General features: G+C 41.3%; 1 protein-coding gene across 1 annotated transcript in view; it reads left to right on the top strand.

Annotated features, from left to right (window-relative positions):
• Positions 1-25,241, top strand: part of TMC3 (transmembrane channel like 3) — a 187,880-nt gene that overhangs the window by 156,557 nt on the left and 6,082 nt on the right. The window contains exons 17-20 of the mRNA XM_077262725.1: positions 5,711-5,821; positions 9,484-9,609; positions 17,252-17,330; positions 17,407-17,449. Coding sequence (XP_077118840.1) covers positions 5,711-5,821; positions 9,484-9,609; positions 17,252-17,330; positions 17,407-17,449 — 359 coding nt within the window. The remainder of the gene's footprint in view (positions 1-5,710; positions 5,822-9,483; positions 9,610-17,251; positions 17,331-17,406; positions 17,450-25,241) is intronic.

Genomic DNA, 25,241 nt, shown 5'->3' with positions numbered 1-25,241 from the left:
TCTCCTTTCTCGAGCAGACTCCCGCGAACGCTCCTGGAAGCGGAGGTCGATCCGAGTGGCGAGAGAGATAAGGTCCTCCAGAGTAGTTGGAGTGTCACGACCGGCGAGCTCGTCTTTAATACGGCTGGACAGGCCTCGCCAGAAAGCACCCACTAGAGCCTCATTGTTCCACCCTAACTCCGAGGCCAAAGTACGAAAGCGGATGGCATATTGTCCAACGGAAGAGGAACCCTGACGCAGATTAAAGAGAGACTCGGTCGTAGAGGCTAAACGTCCGGGCTCATCGAAAACTTTCCGAAAGGTCTCAAGAAAGTCCTCCAGGTGGCTGACAACGGGATCGTCACGCTCCCATAAGGGGTTCACCCAAGCTAATGCCTCTCCCTCAAGATGAGACACTATGAACGCCACTCTCGCCCGATCTGATGGATACTGAAGTGGGAGAAGCTCAAAGTGGAGGCGGCATTGATTCAAAAACCCCCTACAAAGTTTTGGATCGCCAGAGTACCTGGGAGGTTTACCCAAACGAGGGGGAGGGTGAACCGTAGACGGAGGACTGGAGTCAAGGGAAGAGGCTTGTGCGACCACAGCTGGGGCAGACTGGAGATTAAACAAACGGTCATCAATAGAGGCCATATAACTCAGCATGCGGGATTGGGTATCACGTTGCTGGGCAAGTTCTTGTTGGAGACTAACTAACTGGGCGGCATTAACTGGGTCTGAAGTCTGTATCGAGGTAAGGCGGGACTCCATAGACTTCATAAAAGCCATTATGCACCGTTGGTTTTCACGCAAATGGGCTAGCTCTTTCTGGGCCGAGAAAGGGGTACCCGCGGGGTCCATGGCCTGATTGTACTATAGCGAACTAGGAGAGACAAGAGTGGACCCTCTGGACCGTGGGGAGCCCTACCCCTGGGCGAGCGACCTAGGAGATAACGACCCCTATACAGGGACCGCAAGGAGCAAGCCCAGAGGTCACTTACCCACGGTGAGATACCAGTAGGGACGGCTCCAGGAAGAGAGATAAACGAAGGCAGGATACCGGGGAAGAATGCGGGAAGCAGCTAGAGAGCCTGGAGGGCCGGGAGGCAGGAACGGAGCGGAGCTGAGGGAAGGAAAACAAAACAAAGACCATAGGTAACCTACAGGAAAAGAAGAACAGGGACTGCAGGTAACAACAAGGAGGAAACGGAGTGAACCAGAGAGAACCGGAAGGTAGCACGGTAAGGCACAGAGTGCAGGCACTTGAGCAGGGAATACGAAGGGCCAAACGTAATAGCAAACGTGCTAAAACAATCAGGCACCAGGAAGCAGGAAGAACTACCTTTTATAGGAGGAGCAGGAACGGGATTGGATGGAAAGAACATGTGACTTCAGGAGGAGGCGGCAGAGACGCTGGGTCTGCGTCCTAGAGGGAAGTTAGAGCGCCTGCGCAGAGAAAGAACACCTGCAGAGGAGCGTGCAGACCGGGACGTAGCAGCGGTGGAGTGAGGACGCAGGAGCGCAGCGCTGGAGCAGTGAGAACGGCGACGCTGGAGCGTAGCGGTGGATGTAACACACTGGAGGCCTATAGAGCAGTGACATCACCCGATGTCACGGTTCTATAGAGAAGATCATCGTGAGACGCTCGTTATTAATTGGACTACGGCAGAAAGTGAGTATACAGTTGGTTTATTATTTTTAATTTTTTGTAGGCGATCGAGTATGGTAAGTATGGTGAAATTAAGAATATTAAAATACTTTTTTTTGGCTGTGTCTTTATTTTTTTTAACCACTATAGGATTACTAATGGGTAGGTGTCTTATTGACAACTCTTCATTATTAACCGGGCTTAATGTCACCTTACAATAGCAAGGTGACATTAACCCCTTATTACCCCATATCCCACCGCTACAGGGGAGTGGGAAGAGAAGGGCTAAGTGCTGGAATTGGCACTTCTTACACATGCGCCATTTCTGGGGCAGCTGGGGGCTGGTATTTGTAGCCGCGGGGAAAATATCCATGGCCCCTCTCTAGGCTATAAAATATAGGGGGACCTAACATCATTATTTTGGGTATCCCCATATTTTAATAGCCAGTAAAGGCTACGCAGACAGCTGCGGGCTGATATTCATAGCCTGGGAAGGGGCCATGGGTATTACCCCCTTCCCATGCTACAAATATTGGCCCCTGGCTGACGGTTTTCCCCCTCTGGCGCAGAAAATTGTGCGGGAGCCCACGCCATTTTTTTTTCCATTTTTTTTTTAAATTAAACATGTTCATTAATGTAGATCTATCTACCGTATTTTTCGGACTATAAGACGCACCGGACTATAAGGCGCACCCAGGTTTTAGAGGTGGAAAATAGGGAAAAAAAATTTTAAGCAAAAAAATGTGGTAAAATATTGAATAACATACTATAATATGTGGTGTTATTATATATAATAGTATGTTATTATGTTTGAAGCTGCAGGACCAGTGCGGTGTCTGTGAAGTACTATATGAAGATGCTGGAGGGTGAGTATAAGAATGGGGGCACAGGGCTTATATTGAAAGCACCACTCCAGCACTGCAAAATAACACTGGAGTGCTGCTTTAAAATCCCATGGGAGAACTATAACTCCCAGCATGTCCTGCAGATCATATGACATGCTGGGAGTTATAGTTCACTAAAGGAGTGGCAGAGTGCTTTATTGTGTTTTGGAAAGACTAACCTCTTAATTGTGGCAGCCAGCCAGCCTGTGGTGAGGTGAAAGCATCCCATGACTGCACACACAGAGCCCTCCCTCTTATTGCCTTTCCACAGCACAGGTAATGGAAGCCAGCAGATTCTAGTGTTGGAGTCTGAAGGACCTGTGATGGTGTCAAGAAGAGGGAGGGCTCTGTGCTGCCATGTGATGCTCCAGCCCGCCCACTTCTGACATCATCACAGGTCCTCCTGCACACTGCACAGCACTCAGCTCCAGCCCTGGAAGGTACCAGCGATCTCCTCTCCCCCAGACCCTGCTGCTGCCTCCTCCTCCCCCAGACACATGGATCTCCCCAGCTGCTGCAGGTATCAGCACTGAGGAATCCATGTGTGTCGCTGCTTAAGTGCAGTATTCATTTGCTGCTCCCGGCTCACGGCTCAGCTGATAGGTGGGCGGGGAGTAGCTAATGAATATTCACTGCACTTAATCATCGGGACCACTTGGTTTCCCCAGCAGCTGATTCCCGGCAATGGGGACATTTTTCTGCCGCCTGAAGTGGGATATCATTGCGATCCCACTCGCTGCTGCCCCCCTCCCCACATGCTACATCCCTACCATAAGACGCACCCACACTTTCCTCCCAAATTTGGAGGAAAAAAAGTGCGTCTTATGGTCAGAAAAATATCTATCTATCTCATTCCTTCTATCTATCTGTAGATAGATAGAAGGAATGTGATAGATAGATAGATAGATAGATAGAAGAAATGAGATAGATATATCTATTCATATATCTATAGATACAGTATATCTATGGATAGATGTAGATACTGTAGATATATGGATAGTTAGATAGATATATGGATAGATACATAGATATATCTATCCATATATCTATCTACATCTATCCATAGATCAAAACTGGAGGAAAACAGGAGTGTTTAGAGAAAATACATATAAATTTTATTAGAAAAATTATTAAAAATGACACACTTAAAAAACACCAAATGAAAACACCAGAAAATAGCATCAGTACCGGTATCCATTGTTAGCAACAAATAACACAATGTAAATTTGTTAGCATGTAATAATGCCTACATAAAGGATCCATGACCCCCATCCCCTTGAGAAAGCAAGCAAGATAGCAGCAAAACGTGCGTCGGAGGTTGTGCCCAATCCAGGGGTCGCAGTACTGGGTAAGATCCTGACATGGTTGGTGTTCTAGTGGGGCTTTTGCATGCCATTTGGTCTTTCACTTATATTGCTCCTAAGGACACTCCTCACACTTACCCTCTCCTTGGACTATTTTTTTTTTTCTTTTTTGGCTAGACCCTTTCTGCTTCAGCCGCACGGACGGCATTTGTGATTAATGGGATAGAGAGGCGGGTCTTGCATTTTGGTCCTTTCTGGGGGTTTTGGGGGTCATGGATCCTTTATGTAGGCATTATTACATGCTAACAAATTTACATTGTGTTATTTGTTGCTAACAATGGATACCGGTACTGATGCTATTTTCTGGTGTTTTCATTTGGTGTTTTTTAAGTGTGTAATTTTTAATAATTTTTCGAATAAAATGTATATGTATTTTCTCTAAACACTCCTGTTGACCTCCTGTTTTGATACATGCCTCATTGGGAGTGGTAGTTATAGGGGTCTAGATATTTTCTTTGGCCACCTTCACTATGAGTCTGGGTTTATATGCAATCTATCCATAGATATATCTATAGATAGATATATGAATAGATATATCTATCTATCTCATTCCTTCTATCTATCTATCTATCTATCTATCTATCTATCCCATTCCTTCTATCTATCTATCTGTCTATCGATAGAAGGAATGAGATAGATGATAGATAGAAGGAATGAGATAGATAAAAAGATAGATAGATACATAGAAGGAATGAGCTAGATAGATAATATCTATCGATCTATGTATAGATCAATCTATCTATAGATCTATCTGTCATCTATCTATCTCATTCCTTCTATCTATCTATCTATCTATCTATCTATCCTATTCCTTCCCTCTATCTATCTATCGATAGATAGAAGGAATGAGATAGATAGATCGATAGATAGATGATAGATATAATAGATAGATAGAAGGAATGAGAGATAGATAGATAGATAAATGATAGATAGAATAGACAGATAGAAGGAATGAGATAGATAGATGATAGATAGAATAGATAGACGGAATGAGCTAGATAGATAGATGACAGATAGATAGATATATAGATAGATAATATATATCGATCTATGTATAGATCTATCTATCTATAGATCTATCTGTCATCTATCTATCTAGCTCATTCCTCCTATCTTTCTATCTATCTATTTTATCATCTATGTATCTGTCTCTCATTCCTTCTATCTATCTATCTATCTATCTATCTATCTATCTATCTATCTATCTATCTATCTATCTCATTCCTTCTCTCTATTTTCTATCTATATATCTATCTATTATCTATCATCTGTCTATCTATCTATCTACTGTATCTATCTATCTATCTATCTATCTATGTATCTATCTATCTGTCTGTCTGTCTATCTGTGTGTAATGGAGTGTGGGTTGGACAAATGTAAAAGAGGAGGTTGGACAAAAAATGACATCAGAAATCATTTTTTTTGTTCAAGTAATGCATATTTAGCTTTCAAAAACGCATCAAAAATGCGCAAAAACGCATTAAAAATGCGCAAAAAACACATAAAAAATGCACCTGCGTTCTCTGCCAAGAGATGCAGACTCAGCGCAGAAAAATCCGCAGGCAAATCTGCAACATGTGCACATACCCTTATGGTAAAACACAATGAAAAATAAATAAACTCATATCTTGAGCATTACAATGAACTATAATTAACTCTATATAAAATAATGTTACGGATGTATTAGTTATTAGAGGTCATATTAAGGTCATAGAATGCTACTTCATCTGTTATAATTACACTTAGTGGTACCTTAATAGCATAATTAAATAAAACCTCGTATAAGATGAGATAGGTATTACTCACAGACAAATATGTTCTATCTTTCCTTACAGGTCTAACAACTTCTACCTGGCTATGCTTCTCTTCATGCTTTTTCTATGCATGCTGCCAACTGTGTTTGCTATCGTAAGGTATAAACCATCCGTTAACTGTGGACCCTTTAGGTAGGTCGTCTGCAAAAGTATGTCCACCCATTAAAAATATACTAAGCGCTAAGAAACTTTCTTCTCCCATCCTTGTTACCTGTTGCATATTTGTCATGCTGAATGGTTTCTCATTTAAAGATCATTGCACATTTATAGTTTAAGGACAGTTTTAGATTAACATATTGAGCATGCATTTATGCACCCCTATGATAAATGCTAATAATAATCTGACTATGCGTCTAAGGCCCTGACGGCTTCAGTCCTGAGACTCATGGTTGGGCCAGGACTCTCAATAATAGAGGAGCACGACATTCATGTCTAAAACTGGCCTTAGAGATGACTGATATGTTTGATCAATGAACTATAATTTGTATAATTTCTATAGTTGGTGGCACTGTGTTCTTATAGAAATCCAGTCATGACCGCTGCACTCTCATGTTGGGTTTAAATACAAAATGAAGTGACTGTAATTATGTTGGCTAAGACAGAGGGTAGGGTTTGGGACTTTATACTTCATTGGATTTGCCTTGTATTAAAATAACTTCATCCCACATATAGCAGTTTTTTATAATGCTGACAATGTATCACAAAATACATGTGTCACATCTCTACTAGACATCGCCGTATTCATTCTGCAGGTGGCATTGGTGATAGAAACGAAGTTGGGGACAGAAGCTCTGGATGGCGCAGGCTCTATCCAGCTACTAAGGATAGGGTGGCTAGGACCTGCAGTACTTTCCTGTCTGACAGTATGGGTGCGATCTGTACAGCTGGAGTTATCAGCTACTTGATTCAGCCCACTGGAAAGAACCACGCCCTACTAAAGCTTCCAGCTTACTGCTGGAAGCTGCCCGATAAACAGGTGCTTCTCACAAAATTAGAATATCATCAAAAAGTTAATTCCAGTTCTTCAATACAAAAAGTGAAACTCATATAGTATATAGAGTCATTACAAACAGAGTGATCTATTTCATTTTTTTATTTCTGTTAATGTTGATGATTATGGCTTTATGGTTTGCACCCAATGAAAACCCAAAAGGCATTATCTCAGTAAATTAGAATACTTTATAACACCAGCTTAAAAAATTATTTTAAAATCTGAAATGTTGGCCCATTGAAATGTATGTTCATTAAATGCACTCAATGCTTGGTCAGGGCTCCTTTTGCATCAATTACTGCATCAATGCGGCGTGGCATGGAGGCGATCAGCCTGAGGTGTTATGGAAGACCAGGTTGCTTTGATAGCTGCCTTCAGCTCGTCTGCATTGTCTGGTTTGGTGTTTCTCACCTTCCTCTTGACAATACCGTGGGGTTAAGGTCAGGCGAGTTTGCTGGCCAATCAAGAACATTTATACTGTTGTTTTTAAACCAGGTATTGGTACTTTTGGCAGTGTGGTCAGGTGCCGAGTCCTGCTGGAGAATTAAATTTCCATCTCCAAAAAACTTGTCAGCAGAGGGAAGCATGAAATGCTCTAAAATTTCCTGGTAGACAGCTGTGCTGACATTGGTCTTGATAAAACACAGTGGACCTACACAAGCAGATGACATTTCTCCCCAAACCATCACTGATTGTGGAAACTTCACACTAGACCTCAAGCAGCTTGGGTGGTGTGTCTCTCCACTCTTCCTCCAGACTCTGGGACCATGATTTCTAAACGAAATGCAAAATTTACCTTCATCTGAAAACAACACCTTGGACCACTGAGCAACAGTCCAATTCTTTTTCTCCTTGGCCCAGGTATGACTCTTCTGGCGTTGTCTATTGGTCATGAGTGGCTTGACACAAGGAATGTGACACTTGTAGCCCATGTCCTGGATATGTTTGTGTGTGGTGGCTCTTGAATCAATGACTGCAGCAGCAGTCCAATCCTTGTGAATCACATTAGCCCCTGACGAAGCCACTCTTTGGTGGCGATACACGTTGGGCTTCAGTGCCCCCGGACTTCTGACCTACACCCCCACTGGTCATGCTTTTTAGGCATACATCTTCCATCTTTGAGGGTAAGCATGCTTTCCAGCCCTATCTAAGGCTCTAGGCAATCTCTATGGCATTGCAATGCCTCTAAAATTCTATCTTTTAGTGCCACATACAGACATGTGAGCAGACTTTTAGCCATACTTGCCTTCATTCCATATTTTGCACGTGACACTTGATATACTCTGCAGCCGATCATTCATACTTAGCATTTATTCTTATTGCGAGTTCTGGCACAGGATTCTGCATTTCTTTGATGGTTGGGAAGTGTAGTACCTTCTTATCTTCTTCCATGCATGAGCCAGCTCTGCTATATGATTGTTGAGGTTATATTGTTTATGCAGTGTATTGGTGTGTACTTGGGTTCCTCTCCGGCGGTTTGACCCTATTATGGGGATGTACAGTATTTCTGTTTTTAAATGTTTTTAAATTTTGTGTGTTTGTGGCTTTCAATAAACTTCATATATTTTTTTGTACATTTTGGTGGTCCCTGTTCATAGCATGTCCTCCTTTTCTTGTTTCTTGCATGTGTGGTGGCTCTTGAAGCAATGACTCCAGCAACAGTCCACTCCTTGTGAATCTCCCCCAAATTTTTGAATAGCCTTTATTAACAATCCTTTCAAGGCTGCGGTTATCCCGGTGGCTTGTGCAACTTTATCTACCATACTTTTTTCTTCCACTCAACTTTCCATTAATATGCTTGGATACAGCACTCTGTGAACAGCCAGCTTCTTTAGTAATGACCTTTTGTGGCTTACTTTCCTTGTGGAGTGTGTCAATGACTGCCTTCTTGACATTGTCAAGTCAGCAGTCTTCCCCATGATTGTGAAGCCTAATGAAACAGACTAAGGGACCTTTTTAAGCGCTTAGGAAGGGTTTGCAGGTGTTTTTTGTTAATTATTCTAATTTACTGAGATAATGACTTTGGGGTTTTCATTGGCTGTAAGCCATATTCAGCAACATTAGCAGAATTAAACACTTGAAATAGATCAATCTGTTTTTAATGATGCTATATAATATATGAGTTTTACTTTTTGTAATGAAAAACTGAAATAAATTAACTTTTTGATGATATTCTAGTTTTGTGAGAAGCACCTGTAGCTTTGTGCTCCTCTGGTTGCGTTATGTGTCTGCTCCTGTTCAGTGTATGTGTTCCTTGTTTTGACCTTAGCTTGTTTATTGACGTTTATCCTGCCTCACAATTTTGTACCTTGGCTGCCCTCTTGGTTTTGAAGATGCAACCTCACCATTATCTTGCCCAGGTTCACTCCTCTGGACAGTAGCCTTTCTGTGGAAGCAATCCAGTGTACCCTGTTTTAAGACCAGATCCCTGTACAGGGGTTAAAGGGTGAAGGCCAGGGGTTCCTCTAGTATTGGCTAGCGTGTAACAAAAGTGTACTTTGTGTATTTGATGTTTGCAGAGTGCTGTTGCATTTACGTTTAGTCCAGCATTACCCTCAAAAACAGATTTCTTGTGCATGAAACATATTTATGAAAAATGTAGTTACATGTTTTTATTATTTTTTACCGTTAGTACAATTATGTTGTAATAAATCTTTAGGTCTGTAATATATATTTAATGTGTATCATTTTTTAAATTATACGCTTGAGAGTATAATAATATTTTTTTAAGCAAAAATGCCCCATTGCTTTATATTTTTTGTTATTTTGCATATAAAATGTTCTGCAACAATTATCTCAACAGTGGACAAGAGAAAATTTATGACATCATTTCAGAAACTATTCAAACAGATTTTCCAGCCTGGTTCAACAAGGTCATGAGCTATGTCAGTAGCCCTGTAGTAGTACTTCCAGCTCTGCTTCTCCTCTTGTAAGTAATCTTTGGATCATGGTCCAAATGGTGATGCACATTAATCAATGCAGTCCTTAAACCAATATTGGCCAACTATTTATTTTGGTAATAACTAAAGAGACCAAATATCATTGCATGGGTGAGAAAATAGCTTTAAGAACTAGTGGTGGATGGATAATGGCTGCATGTACAGCAGTCTTCATTTTCTAACATTTGCTCACCTTTCTTTCTAGCACTAAAGGGAATCTGTCAGCTGGATCAACCCTCTTAAGCCGTCTACATGGGCTGACAGGTTATAGAAAGATTATTAAAATGAGACCTAGAAATCTGTGATCAAAACTCTTATTGTAGAGAAATACACATTTTCTTCACATGTAAATGAAGTGTTACCATCTATGTGCCGGACATAGATTTCCCTGAGAATGAGACGTGTGAGACATATAATGACTGACAGTCTGCTCGCCTGATCTACAATTACTCAGCTGTGCAAATAAATAAAGCAAAGTAAGCAAAGCTACCAAGACACTCTGGGGCGATTCCATTATTTCCACTTCTCCAGTTTTCTGTAAAAAAACAAAAACAAAGACAAAAATGTAAATTATTGCACATGCTATATAGTATAGTTTAGTATAGTACCAATGTGTACCATGACCGCTGGGTTTCCCCAGCCCCACCCAGAAATCTGTCTATCCAATCCACGATAGGTCGAACCCAAGCACCCAGCAGACAACACACTGCGGCATTCACGGTTGGCGGCAGATGACCCTGTCTGTCTGCCTAATTATAGAGTCCCCTACTACCAACATTTGTCTTGCCTTTGCTGCAATCCTATTTCCCTTCTTTCTGCAGTAGTCTTTTCCTGGTTGCTTGGAGCAACATTCTGCTGTAGTGATCCCAGTCCTGGGCTAGCATTTCTAATATCAGCTAAACCTGCATATTTACTAGGTTGTTCCAGATCAGAACTGGGCTCCCTGGCACTTTTCCCTCTACCCCTTCTTGTAACATTTACTCTACTGCGTACTTCTCTGTCCTGATCTTCCTCACCTACACCCTCCTCCATATCACTGGCCCCAGCCAGCGCAAGTTCAGTGAGTCCTAAACTCCTCTCCAGGTTTGCAAGCTGCACATTTAGGTCCATTACCTGGGCTTCCAAACATATATCTTGTTGACATCGAGTGCAGATATATTAACCGTCAAATGGTTGTTCAAGGCATGCATACATCTCACAAGATACACACCTGGTATCATTGTCCATGGAGCACATATTAAATGGGGATAAACAATACAGATAAAAGCAGAAAAGACAATGGAAAGCTAGTAAGTTAAACTCCAAACTATGCCCTTGTGTTACACTATATTACGTTTAACTATGTACTTATCTGCCACCTCTGCTCCACTCTGCAGCCACGCTTAGAGTCCTTGGAATTTGTAGTCCTCTACCCAGCAAGGGCCAAACCAAAATGTTTTTGATTTTTTTCTATTACATCTTCTGCTATGATTGGTTTTTAAAAAATCTTTTATTATTATTATCTCTACTTATGTTTACATAGTCCATTGGAGCTAATTTTAGTTTCATTTTCCTCAGCCCTAAAATGAACACTGAATGTAGTAGGTCTTTCCATAAAATTAATATGTTGTCAGGACAGGCACCTTTTAAATAAATGCCCTTTTCATAATGACAGATGACCCTGTCCAGAACATTAACCCCTCTCTGACCTTAGACGTACTATCCCGTCGAGGTGACCTGGGCCTATCTGACCCTCTACGGGATAGTACGTCATAGCGATCGGCCGCGCTCACTATCGCAGCTGACTATGTGCCAGGAGCGGACCGCCCCCGGCACATTAACCCCCGCAACACTGCGATCAAACATCGCAGTGTTCCGGCGGTATAGGGAAGCATCGCGCAGGGAGGGGTCTTCCCTGAGACCCCCGGAGCAACGCGTTGCTCCGAGCGTCTCTTACCTCCTCCTCCCTGCAGCAGCCCCGGATCCAAAATGGCCGCGGCATCTGGGTCCTGCAGGGAGGGAGGTGGCTTCACAGCGACTGCTCAGAGCAGGCGCCGGGAAGCCTGGAGGAGCTGTGCACGTCAGATCACCGATCTGACATAGTGCACAGCAAAGTGTCAGATCGGCGATCTTCCACTATAACATGATGCCCCCTCCTAGGGCAATGTTATAGTGTAAAAAAAAAATATTCACAAGTGTAAAAAAAAATAAAAAAATTCCCCCAAAAAATGCAAAAAAAAAATATATTGTTCCTATAAATACATTTCTTTATCTAAATAAAAAAAAGCAATAAAAGTACACATATTTAGTATCGCCGCGTCCGTAGCGACCCGACCTATAAAACTGTCCCACTAGTTAACCCCTTCAGTGAGCACTGTAAAAAAAAAAAAACCGAGGCAAAAAAAACCTCTTTATTATCATACCGCCAAACAAAAAGTGGAATAGCACGCGATCAAAAAGACGGATATAAATAAGCATGGTACCGCTGAAAACGTCATCTTGTCCCACAAAAAACGAGCTGCCATAAAGCATCATCAAAGAAAAAATATAAAAGTTATAGTCCTCAGAATAAAGAGATGCAAAAATAATTATTTTTTCTATAAAATAGTTTTTATCGTATAAAAGCACCAAAACATAAAAAAAATTATATAAATGAGGTATCGCTGTAATCGTACTGACCCGACGAATAAAACTGCTTTATCCATTTTACCAAACGCAGAACGTTATAGACGCCTCCCCCAAAAGAAATTCATGAATAGCTGGTTTTTGGTCATTCTGCCTCACAAAAATCGGAATAAAAAGAGATCAAAAAATGTCACGTGCCCGAAAATGTTACCAATAAAAACATCAACTCGTCCCGCAAAAAACAAGACCTGACATGACTCTGTGGACCAAAATATGGAAAAATTATAGCTCTCAAAATGTGGTAATAAAAAAAAAATACTTTTTGCAATAAAAAGCGTCTTTCGGTGTGTGACGGCTTCCAATCATAAAAATCTGCTAAAAAACCCGCTATAAAAGTAAATCAAACCCCCCTTCACCACCCCCTTAGTTAGCGAAAAATAAAAAAATAAAAAAAATGTATTTATTTCCATTTTCCGGTTAGGGTTAGGGCTAGGGTTAGGGTTAGGGCTAGGGTTAGGGCTAGGTTTAGGGTTTTGGTTAGGGTTAGGGCTAGGGTTAGGGCAAGGTTTAGGGCTAGGGTTAGGGCTAGGGTTAAGGGCTAAGGTTAAGGCTACAGTTAGGGTTGGGGCTAAAGTTAGGGTTAGGGTTGGGGCTAAAGTTAGGGTTAGGGTTTGGATTACATTTACGGTTGGGAATAGGGTTGGGATTAGGGTTAGGGGTGTGGTTAGGGTTACCGTTGGGATTAGGGTTAGGGATGTGTTTGGATTAGGGTTTCAGTTATAATTGGGGGGTTTCCACAGTTTAGACACATCAGGGGCTCTCCAAACGCGACATGGCGTCCGATCTCAATTCCAGCCAATTCTGCGTTGAAAAAGTAAAACAGTGCTCCTTCCCTTCCGAGCTCTCCCGTGCGCGCAAAAAGGGGTTTACCCCAAGATATGGGGTATCAGTGTACTCAGGACACATTGGACAACAACTTTTGGGGTCCAATTTCTCCTGTTACCCTTGGGAAAATACAAAACTGGGGGCTAAAAAATATTTGTTGTGGAAAAAAAAGATTTTTTATTTTCACGGCTCTGATTTATAAACTGTAGTGAAACACTTGGGGGTTCAAAGTTCTCACAACACATCTAGATAAGTTCCTTGGGGGGTCGGGATTCCAATATGGGGTCACTTGGGGGGTTTCTACTGTTTAGGTACATTAGGGGCTCTGCAAATGCAATGTGACGCTTGCAGACCAATCCATCTAAGTCTGCATTCCAAATGACGCTCCTTCCCTTCCGAGCTCTGCCATGCGCTCAAACGGTGGTTCTCCCCCCACATATGGGGTATCAGCGTACTCAGGACAAATTGGACAACAACTTTTGGGGTCTAATTTCAACTGTTACCCTTGGAAAAATACAAAACTGGGGGCTAAAAAATAATTTTTGTGGGAAAAAAAGGATTTTTTATTTTCACGGCTCTGCGTTATGAACTGTAGTGAAACACGTAGGGGTTCAAAGCTCTCACAACACATCTAGATGAGTTCCTTAGGGGGTCTACTTTCCAAAATGGTGTCACTTGTGGGGGGTTTCAATGTTTAGGCACATCAGTGGCTCTCCAAACGCAACATGGCGTCCCATCACAATTCCTGTCAATTTTGCTTTGGAAAGTCAAACGGCGCTCCTTCCCTTTCGAGCTCTCCCATGCGCTCAAACAGTGGTTTACCCCCACATATGGGGTATCAGCGAACTCAGGACAAATTGTACAACAATGTTTGGGGTCTGATTTCTTCTATTACCCTTGGGAAAATAAAAAATTGGGGGCAAAAAGATCATTTTTGTGAAAAAATATGATTTTTTTTTTATGGCTCTGCATTATAAACTTCTATGAAACACTTAATGGGTCAAAGTGCTCACCACACATCTAGATAAGTTCCTTGGGGGGTCTACTTTCCAAAATGGTGTCACTGGTGGGGGGTTTCAATGTTTAGGCACATCAGGGGCTCTCCAAACGCAACATGGCATCCCAACTCAATTCCAGTCAATTTTGCATTGAAAAGTCAAATGGAGCTCCTTCGCTTCCGAGCTCTGACATGCACCCAAACAGTGGTTTACCCCCATATGTGGGGTATCGGCGTACTCAGGACAAATTGTACAACAACTTTTGTCATCCATTTTCTCCTGTTACCCTTGATAAAATTAAACAAATTGGAGCTGAAATACATTTTTTGTGAAAAAAAGTTAAATGTTCATTTTTATTTAAACATTCCAAAAATTCCTGTGAAACACCTGAAGGGTTAATAAACTTCTTGAATGTGGTTTTGAGCACCTTGAGGGGTGCAGTTTTTAGAATGGTGTCACACTTGGTTATTTTCTATCATATAGACCCCTCAAAATGACTTCAAATGAGATGTGGTCCCTAAAAAAATGGTGTTGTAAAAATGAGAAATTGCTGGTCAATTTTAACCCTTATAACTCCCTAACAAAAAAAGATTTTGGTTACAAAATTGTGCTGATGTAAAGTAGACATGTGGGAAATGTTACTTATTAAGTATTTTGTGTGACATATCTCTGTGATTTAATTGCATAACAATTCAAAGTTGGAAAATTGCGAAATTTTCGCCAAATTTCCATTTTTTTCACAAATAAACGCAGGTAATATCAAATAAATTTTATCACTATCATGAAGTACAATATGTCCCGAGAAAACAGTGTCAGAATCACCGAGATCCGTTGAAGCGTTCCAGAGTTATAACCTCATAAAGGGACAGTGGTCAGAATTGTAAAAATTGGCCCGGTCATTAACGTGCAAACCACCCTTGGGGGTAAAGGGGTTAAGGGTTTGTGAATATGATCATTTTTCTAAAACGAGTGCTGTCCATGGTTTTCGCAGATAGCATAGATATTGTATGAAGCTTTGTATATGTCCGATTTTTTTCCTTGGACCAAGTGTTCCAAGGAAAGAAAATCTTTCTTAGAGCGCACGATAAATGTGCACCGAGCCTTACTGCGATCTTTGGGAGGTAGAATGAAAAAATGAGCAGAATGTGAAGAATTGGTTTTATTTATTTTTTACACCATTCCTTGTGCAGTGTAAGTGATGAGGTCACTTTATTTTTAGGGTCGGTGCGATTACAGTGATGCCAGATTTATACTGGGTTTTTATGTTTGGCTGCTGTCACACACTAAGGCTATGTGCACATGTCAGGATTATTTGCAGAAATTTCCTGAACAAAACCGGACTTTTTCCGCAGGAAATCCGCATGCGTTTTTTGTGCAGATGTTTCGCTTTTTTTCTAGAGAACTTCCCAATGCATTAAATAGCGGTAAATCCACGAAAAATCCGCAAAATTAATGAACTTGCTGCGTTTTTTTCCACGATGCGTTGTATTCGTGGAAAAAAACCGCAACATATGCACAAAAATTGCAGATTGCATTCTATTTAATAGGATGCTTAATGGATGTGTTTTTTTTCACAGTTTTATAGCGTTTTTATTGCGAAAAAACGCGAGAGAAATTCATAGTTACATAGTTATTAAGGTTGAAGGAAGACTTTAAGTCCATCTAGTTCAACCCATAGCCTAACCTAACATGCCCTAACATGTTGATCCAGAGAATTGCTTTTGATTTTTTTATAATACCGTTCCACGTGTGGTAAAATTGGTAAGGCAGCTTTATTTTTCGGGTCAGTGCGATTACAGCGATACCCAATTGATATCATTTTTTATGTTTTGTCGCTTACACAATAAAAACTATTTTATAGAAAAAATAATTATTTTTGCATCACTTTATTCTGAAAGCTATAACTTTTTTATTTTTCTGCTGATGGAGCTGTATGGTGGCTTGTTTTTTTGCGGGACAAGATGACGTTTTTAGCTGTACCATTTTTATTTACATTCGTCTTTTTTTATAGTTTTTTTATGGTGTTCACTGAAGGGGTAAACTAGTGGGACAGTTTTAAAGAGCAGGTCGTTACGCACGCAGCGATACCAAATATGTGTACTTTTATTGTTTTGGTTTTTTTTACATAAATAAATGTATTCATTGGAAAAATATTTGTTTGTTGTTTCTTTATTTGAGGATTTAAAAAAAAATATTTTTGCACTTAATATTTTTTTTTACTTTTTTACATTGTCCCAGTGTGGGACATTACTGTATATCATCAGATCGCTGATCTGATGTTGTACAATGCATCTGCACTGCAGAACAACACATCAGCGTCTGACAGGCAGGTCCTGCTCTGAGCACCTTCCCTGAAGGACCCCATGGCCATCTTGCAGCCAGGGTTCTCTATGGAGAACATCAGGACAACTACATCGCATCACATTGTCCTGATGGAAGTGTGCAGGGAATGGAAATGGGAATTTTCCTCTATATCGCTGTCACTACTGTCAGTGGCATCAGAAGGGTTAAATGCCCGCAATTGGTGCTAGCACCGATCGTGGGCATACAGAGCTGACACCCGCACCTGATCGCCTTGGCACTCAGCATGAGGTCGCGTAATCGGTGCGCCGTACCTGTACTGCTGTTTGCGGGAATGCAGCTTCCGCAGAGCAGTACATATACGGCGCATGTCGGGAAGGGGTTAATCTTTTACAGGACCATTTACAGTTTTCTATGATACAATATTGCAATGTAGCCTTAAAAATCGAATGTTATGGCATCAATTTTTTTTTCACACCCATAGACTTAAATTGGTGAGTCTCAACCGATACTCGTGCATGATGTGATTTTTTTTTCACACAGTGATTCGGTCAGTGAAATAAATTGCTCATTTACACAGCCTCCTTGAATACCATTGGTCCAAATGCAATCGTTTTTTTTTTTAACAGGCAGCACTCGGATCGAAACAAGGTTCATTTGCACGAGCCCTTAGAGTTAAAGTATGAATTCAGCCTTATTGATATTAGCTTACATATTGCAGTGGTGTTTTCTCTTTGGCCTGGTACAATCTACTATTGTCATTTCACCCTCTCATACATGATTTCTTACCCTTTTAAGTGCATTCATTATGAATAATTGTATTTTGTGTTTGCTTTTTTCATAGCATGTTAATTTATTACCTTCAGAGCATTGCAAGGTCATTAAAATTCACCAATAATCAGCTAAGAGCACAGATCCAAACTGTAAGTAGATTCCAGAGAGTAGTCATAATCACATGTACTGTACTGTACCTCTATCTCACACATATTGTTTTCACAGGAAAGGACTGAAGACAAGAAAAAAGTATTTCAAATGGCTGTAGGTGGGTTTAAAATAATATCGCTATTGCTAATTGCCAATGTAGATTGTTTTTTCTCCAGAAATTGTGCCACATCTGCACTGACATGATGTCATTGACAGCAAAATGTTCACATCACTTGCTTATTACATGAAACAATAATGATTTTAATCACTATCTATCGGTTTACATTTTAAAAAGATTTTCTGGATTCAGAAAACCACTTTCACCAGCTGCAGTTTGTTTTAAAAAAAAACCAAAACTTCCAATGCTGAGTCTCCACTGCTGCTCCCAGTGTCTGTTACTGTCTATAGTGTCATCACATTGACAGCGCTGTAGCCACTAGCTGAGCATAGCGGGTCTGAGCGACTTGTGCCGTCAACTCGGGCAGAGCCTCTGAGCTCAGTTGTTGCCTGCAGTGCTGCGACATGAAGTCACACCTAAAGACAGTAACAGACATTGAGAGCATCGACAGAGACTTAGCGCAGAATCTGAGGAGTAAGGCCCCCTTCACATGTCTGTTTTTTAAGGACCGCAAATACGCACAAAGGCACACCATTTGTCCATGTGAAAAACCCGCAGACATGTCAGTTTTTTCACAGATATCCAAGAAGTATTGTTTCTCCTTGCGGAGATTGACATGCTAAGCATGCCGGGATGAGGAGACTTAAAGCCGCAATGCTCCTTTGGGAAATATGCTGATTATGCAAATTGTCTCTTCAGCAAGGAAGAGAACTAGAACTCTAGTGTCACCTATTGGAAGTAGCAATCCTACAAGTCAATGTCGACCCTTTAATGAGCCTTGTCACATGACTTAGGATAATAGTTTTTAACAGAAGCACGGAAAAAAATGCGCGTTGCAAATTATCACACTGATGACACACGGATGACATCCATGTGTCATCAGCATGACACGTACCAGTGCCTGGGAAGAAGCGGTAGAGTTCACGCTGTTCCCAGGTATCGGCTGCTGAAGGCAGCTCTCATCATCGTCGCCTGCTTTCCCTGTGATCAGCATGACCAGGCGAGAATGATGGGAGTTGTATTCAGCACCCGCTGTATACATCATGTGTAAAATAATGAATTAAATAAAAAAAAGGCGTGGGATCTTGCATAGTTTGCATAATTTGCATAACCAGCAGAGGGAAAGCCCATGGCTGTGGCCTGATATTAATAATCTTGGAAAAGTGATAATATCCCAAAAGGTTCCCAGGCTATTGATAACAGCTCTCAGGTGTTTGCTTAACCTTTACTAGTGAATTTACGGGAGACCCCAGAAGAAAAATTATGCATGGTCCCTCTATAAATTCAAACCAGCAATGGCTAAACAGACAGCTGTGAGTTGATATTAACAGCCTCATAAGGGGCATGAGATATTGCCCCCCTGCCAGGCTACTAATACCTGCCCTCAACCGCCCCAAAAATAGTGCACCCATAAGATGCACCAACAGTGGAGCTTAGACTCGCTCTTCCCACTTGCCCTGCGGCAGTTGCAACTGGGGTAATAGGGTTGGGGTTGATGTCAGCTTTGTATTGGCAGCTGACATCAAGCCAAGGGGTTAATAATGGAGAGGCGTTTATAAGACACCTCCATTACTAACCCTATAGTAAGTTTGGAAATAAACACACAGCAAGAATATAATCCTTTGTTTGAAATAAAACACCCTCTTTTACTCTTTTACACATTTATTTAAAAATAAAAAACAAAGTTACAGGTCCTTCTCAAAAAATTAGCATATAGTGTTAAATTTCATTATTTACCATAATGTAATGATTACAATTAAACTTTCATATATTATAGATTCATTATCCACCAACTGAAATTTGTCAGGTCTTTTATTGTTTTAATACTGATGATTTTGGCATACAACTCCTGATAACCCAAAAAACCTGTCTCAATAAATTAGCATATTTCACCTGTCCAATCAAATAAAAGTGTTTTTTAATAACAAACAAAAAAACAATCAAATAATAATGTTCAGTTATGCACTCAATACTTGGTCGGGAATCCTTTGGCAGAAATGACTGCTTCAATGCGGCGTGGCATGGAGGCAATCAGCCTGTGACACTGCTGAGATGTTATGGAGGCCCAGGATGCTTCAATAGCGGCCTTAAGCTCATCCAGAGTGTTGGGTCTTGCGTCTCTCAACTTTCTCTTCACAATATCCCACAGATTCTCTATGGGGTTCAGGTCAGGAGAGTTGGCAGGCCAATTGAGCACAGTAATACCATGGTCAGTAAACCATTTACCAGTGGTTTTGGCACTGTGAGCAGGTGCCAGGTCGTGCTGAAAAATGAAATCTTCATCTCCATAAAGCATTTCAGCCGATGGAAGCATGAAGTGCTCCAAAATCTCCTGATAGCTAGCTGCATTGACCCTGCCCTTGATGAAACACAGTGGACCAACACCAGCAGCTGACATGGCACCCCACACCATCACTGACTGTGGGTACTTGACACTGGACTTCAGGCATTTTGGCATTTCCTTCTCCCCAGTCTTCCTCCAGACTCTGGCACCTTGATTTCCGAATGACATGCAAAATTTGCTTTCATCAGAAAAAAGTACTTGGGACCACTTAGCAACAGTCCAGTGCTGCTTCTCTGTAGCCCAGGTCAGGCGCTTCTGCCGCTGTTTATGGTTCAAAAGTGGCTTGACCTGGGGAATGCGGCACCTGTAGCCCATTTCCTGCACACGCCTGTGCACGGTGGCTCTGGATGTTTCCACACCAGACTCAGTCCACTGCTTCCTCAGGTTCCCCAAGGTCTGGAATCGGTCCTTCTCCACAATCTTCCTCAGGGTCCGGTCACCTCTTCTCGTTGTACAGCGTTTTCTGCCACATTGTTTCCTTCCAACAGACTTACCATTGAGGTGCCTTGATACAGCAGGTTTTTTGGGTTATCAGGAGTTGTATGCCAAAATCATCAGTATTAAAACAATAAAAGACCTGACAAATTTCAGTTGGTGGATAATGAATCTATAATATATGAAAGTTTAATTGTAATCATTACATTATGGTAAATAATGAAATTTAACACTATATGCTAATTTTTTGAGAAGGACCTGTATATTCACCTTTACACCTAAAATCCATTAACCCCATGTCTCCTGTAAAAAAAATAAATAAACAACCATATCCCTCATGTGTATGACGTGAAGATAATCCATTTGTCCCTTGACGAGTCTAGCTCTGCTACATCTAATTACCAATTTGAACACTGGCATGATGCAAGCCTGCCATCCAGCAGAGCGCAACATCAGTATCTCGTGGTGACATGAATAAGGTGAGTGGAGTTCATAGCCGATGAACTCCATTCACCTCACTGATGTCACCGCTAGCATGAGAAAGTTCCTTAGCAGCCACTCTTAGCAGCAACAACTGCAATCAAGCATTTGCATTAACTGGCAATGAGTCTTTTTCAACTCTCTGGAGGAATTTTGGCCCATTTATCTTTGCAGAATTGTTGTAATTCAGCCACATAGGAGGGTTTTCGGGCATGAACCGCCTTTTTAAGGTCATGTCACAGCATCTCAATCGGATTAAGTCAGAACTCTGACTAGTGTAGTCTTAATTTCATTTTTCTTAAGTCATTCAGAGGTGGACTTGCTAGTGTGTTTTGGATTATTGTCCTGCTGTATAACCCAACTGCACTTAAACTTAAGGTCACGAACAGATGGCCCTCCATTCTCCTTTAGAGTATTTTGGTACACAGCAGAACTCATGGTTCTATTTACCACAGCAAGTCTTCCAGGTCCAGAAGCAGCAAAAAAGCCCCAGACCATCAGACTACCACCACCATATTTTACTGTTGGTACGAAGTTCCTTTTCTAAAAGGTTTTGTTACTTCTATGCCAGATGTAATGGGACATACACCTTCCAAAAAGTTAAACTTTTGTCTCGTCAGTCCACAGAGTATTCTTCCAAAAGTCTTGGGGATCATCAAGATGTTTTCTGGCAAAACTGGGGCGAGCCCTTATGTTCTTACTGCTTAGCAGTGGTTTTCGTCTTGAAACTCTGCCATGCAGGCCATTTTTGCCCAGTCTCTTTCTTATGGTAGAGCCATGAACACTGACCTTAACTGAGGCAAGTGAGGCCTCCAGTTATTTGTATATTTTTGTAGGGTCTTTTGTGATCTCTTGGATGAGTCGTCGCTGTGCTCTTGGGGTAGTTTTGGTCGGCTGACCACTTCTGGAAAGGTTCACCACACTGTTCCATGTTTTTGCTATTTGTGGATACTGGCTCTCACTGTGGTTTGCTGGAGACTCAAAGCTTTAGAATGGCTTTATAACCTTTTCCAGACTGATAGATCTCAATTACTTTGTTTCTCACTTGTTCCAGAATTTCTTTGGATCGATTGCGACATGATGTCTAGCTTTAGAGGATCTTTTGGTGTACTACACTTTGTCAGGCAGGTCCTATTTAAGTGATTTCTTGATTGAGAAAAGTGTGGCAATAATCAGGCCTGGGTGTGGCTAGGGAATTTGAACTCTGCTTCCCAAAGATGTTACTTTATGTTTTAAGAGGAGGACCAATCACTTTTTCCACACAGGGCCCTGTAGCTTTTGATTTCTTTTTCCCTTAACCCCTTAGTGACAGAGCCAATTTGGTACTTAATTACCAAGCCAATTTTTACAATTCTGACCACTGTCAATTTATGAGGTTATAGCTCTGGGATGCTTCAACGTATCCCACTGATTATGAGACTGTTTGCATGATATATTGTACTTCATGTTAGTAGTGAAATTTCTTTAATATAACTTGCGTTTATTTATGAAAAAAATGGAAATTTGGTAAAAAAAATTTAAAATTTTGAAATTTTAATTTTTGTACCCTTAAATCAGAGAGTGGTGTCACGCAAAATAGTTAATAAAAAATTATTTACATTTCCCACATGTCTACTTTACATCAGCACAATTTTGGAAGCATAATTTTTTTTTTTAGGATGTTATAAGGGTTAAAAGTTGACCAGCGATTTCTCATTTTTCCAACAAAATTTCCAAAACCATTTTTTTAGGGACCGCCTCACATTTGAAGTGAGTTTTGGGGGGTCAATATAACATAACAATAACAATATAACATATTGACACCATTCAAAAAACTGCACCCCTCAAGTTGCGCAAAATCACATTCAAGAAGTTTATCAACCCTTCAGGTGTTTCACGAGAACTAACGCAATGTAGAAGGAAATTATGAATATTTTACTTTTTTCACAAAAATTTGACTTTGGAACCATTTTTTTATTTTCACAAGGCTATCAGGAGAAAATGAACCACACAATTTGTTGTGCAATTTCTCCTGAGTACGCCGATACCCCGTATGTGGGGGAAAGTCAGTTTGGGCGCATGGCAGGGCTCAGAAAGGAGGGAGATCTGTTTGATTTTTTGAACGCAAAATTGGCTGGAATCAATGGTGAGCGCCATGTCGCGTTTGGAGACCCCCTGATTTACCTAAACAGTAGAACCTTCCCAATTCTAACTCCAACAACCATAACCCAACACACCCCTAATCCCAACCCTAACCATAGCCCTAACCCCAACACACCCCTAACCCTAATCCCAGCCCTAACCGTAAATCCAACCATAACTGCAACCATAACCCTAACCACAACCCTAACACCAACACAACCCTAGCCCCAACCCTAACCCTAGCCCAACCCTAACTGTAACCCTAGCCCAACCCTATCCCTAGCCCAACCCTATCCCTAGCCCAACCCTAGCTCTAGCTCCAACCCCAACCCTAGCGCCAACCCTAACCCTAGCTCAACCCTAACCATAATGGAAAAATGGAAATAAATACATTTTTTTATTTTATTATTTTTACCTAACTAAGGGATGATAAAGAGGGGTTTTAATTACTATTTGTTTTTATTTGGATCACTGCACTGTGATAGGGTCTATCACAGTGATCAAAATTAACCAATAGGAAAAATTTCCTATTGTTGCTGGGTGCCGGCCGGCAGATTTCAGCTGGCACACTGCGCATGCACCCACCATTTTCTTCCCGGAAGAAGACGCTGACGGCCGGGGAACAGGACCACGGGATGCAGGAGGGTTCAGGGACACCGGAGGTACTGGGGGAGCTCAGGGACCCCATTTCTCTCTACTCTGATGTGCTAGATCATATACAGTATATATGATATAAAATCCTATTGTGCCTAACTATTACTGCTTATCTTCCTACCAAGCCTACTTGGAGAAGAATTTTAGGCTTTATTTTAACCTATATAGCTGTTTATGGGATCTCCTTCCTCCAGTATCCATTTTTTCCCACCACTTGCCTACTTGATCAGTTCCCACTGCACACTCCGGTCCGAGTGCCGGCGGCAGTGGCAGGTATTGATGCGAGAGACTCGTGCAAGTTTCTCGCATCACACTCGCAAGTGTGACCCTGGCCTTAAAATGGTTTTCCACTACTCCAATATAAATGACATATCCTCCAGATAAATCAGTATAAAACTGTAGTGACAGCACCAACAGGAGTGGATGTAAACATTGTGACAGAGCAGATCATCATGCCTTCACAACACTGTTTATTGGTTTCTCTCGGGTAATGCATATCAGCTTTATTTAAATACACGCATAATTCTAATAAGTTTTGAGCAATTTAATAAAGTTTCTTAAAAAGAACCTGTCAGCAGGATTGTGCACAGTAACCTACAGACAGTGTCAGGTCAGCGCCGTTATACTGATTAAAATTATACATTGATGAAATCCGTCTTGTGGTTGTTTTTTAATCTTTAGTATTCAGTTTTAAGTTAATGATATACGCATGCCCTAGAGCGGCCTGGAGGGGTGGTCTTTATGTGGTACTCTGATTAGGTATTCATAATGCAGACTGCTGACAGGTCACTGATCCCTCAGTCACCTGCCCCTAGATTGAATACTGAATACCTGTACATAGTGAAAAAAAAATGTAGAAAAAAACCCTTCTGCAGGCAGGTGCCAGCCGTGGCACCTGCGCTGCAACATAATCTCATGTTTAATGTGTAGTTACTACATGTGGTTGAGCTTTTTCTGAGGTGTATAACAACAAAAAAATATTAAATGGCGCCCCCTGCACCTGTGCAGTAGCAGCCATCAGTGTACAGAGCTGTGATCCGATAGCTGCTGTTGCGCAGGCGCCGGTGGTGCCATCTTGCTTGAGAAGAAAAAAAAATCCTCCTCCAAGATGGCACCACCCACGCCTGCGCAGTAGCAGCTCTCGGCGATCGCAACATTGTGGGGACATCACAACACAGAACCAGACCTCAAGAAGAGGAAAATACACTCCTTATCTATGAACTGTTCGAATGAACAATGAATAGTGGACTCCTCCAATGAAGAATGAACTGTTCCAATATTTATGGCCACAACTATTTATTCCTCTCCCATAATGATAGTTCTGCTTCACATTACTTGTCAGATTCTGTGTTATTCTATGCCTTATGAAGAGACCAAGTAGTCTCGAAAACTTGCAATTTGTTACCATCTTCTCAGTTAGTCATTAACCCCTTCATGACCTTGGGATTTTTCGTTTTTCCGTGTTCGTTTTTCACTCCCCTTCTTCCCAGAGCCATAACTTTTTTATTTTTCCGTCAATTTGGCCATGTGAGGGCTTATTTTTTGCGGGACGAGTTGTACTTTTGAACGACATCATTGGTTCTAGCATGTCGTGTACTAGAAATTGGGAAAAAAATTCCAAGTGCGGTGAAATTGCAAAAAAAGTGCAATCTCACACTTGTTTTTTGTTTGGCTTTTTTGATAGGTTCCCTAAATGCTAAAACTGACCTGCCATTATTATTCTCCAGGTCACTACGAGTTCATAGACACCTAACATGA

Source organism: Ranitomeya variabilis, chromosome 5, assembly GCF_051348905.1.
Source record: "Ranitomeya variabilis isolate aRanVar5 chromosome 5, aRanVar5.hap1, whole genome shotgun sequence".
Lineage (NCBI taxonomy): Eukaryota > Metazoa > Chordata > Amphibia > Anura > Dendrobatidae > Ranitomeya > Ranitomeya variabilis.
Note: the sequence above shows the minus strand (reverse complement) of the source record. Positions and strands in the feature narration are given on the sequence as shown.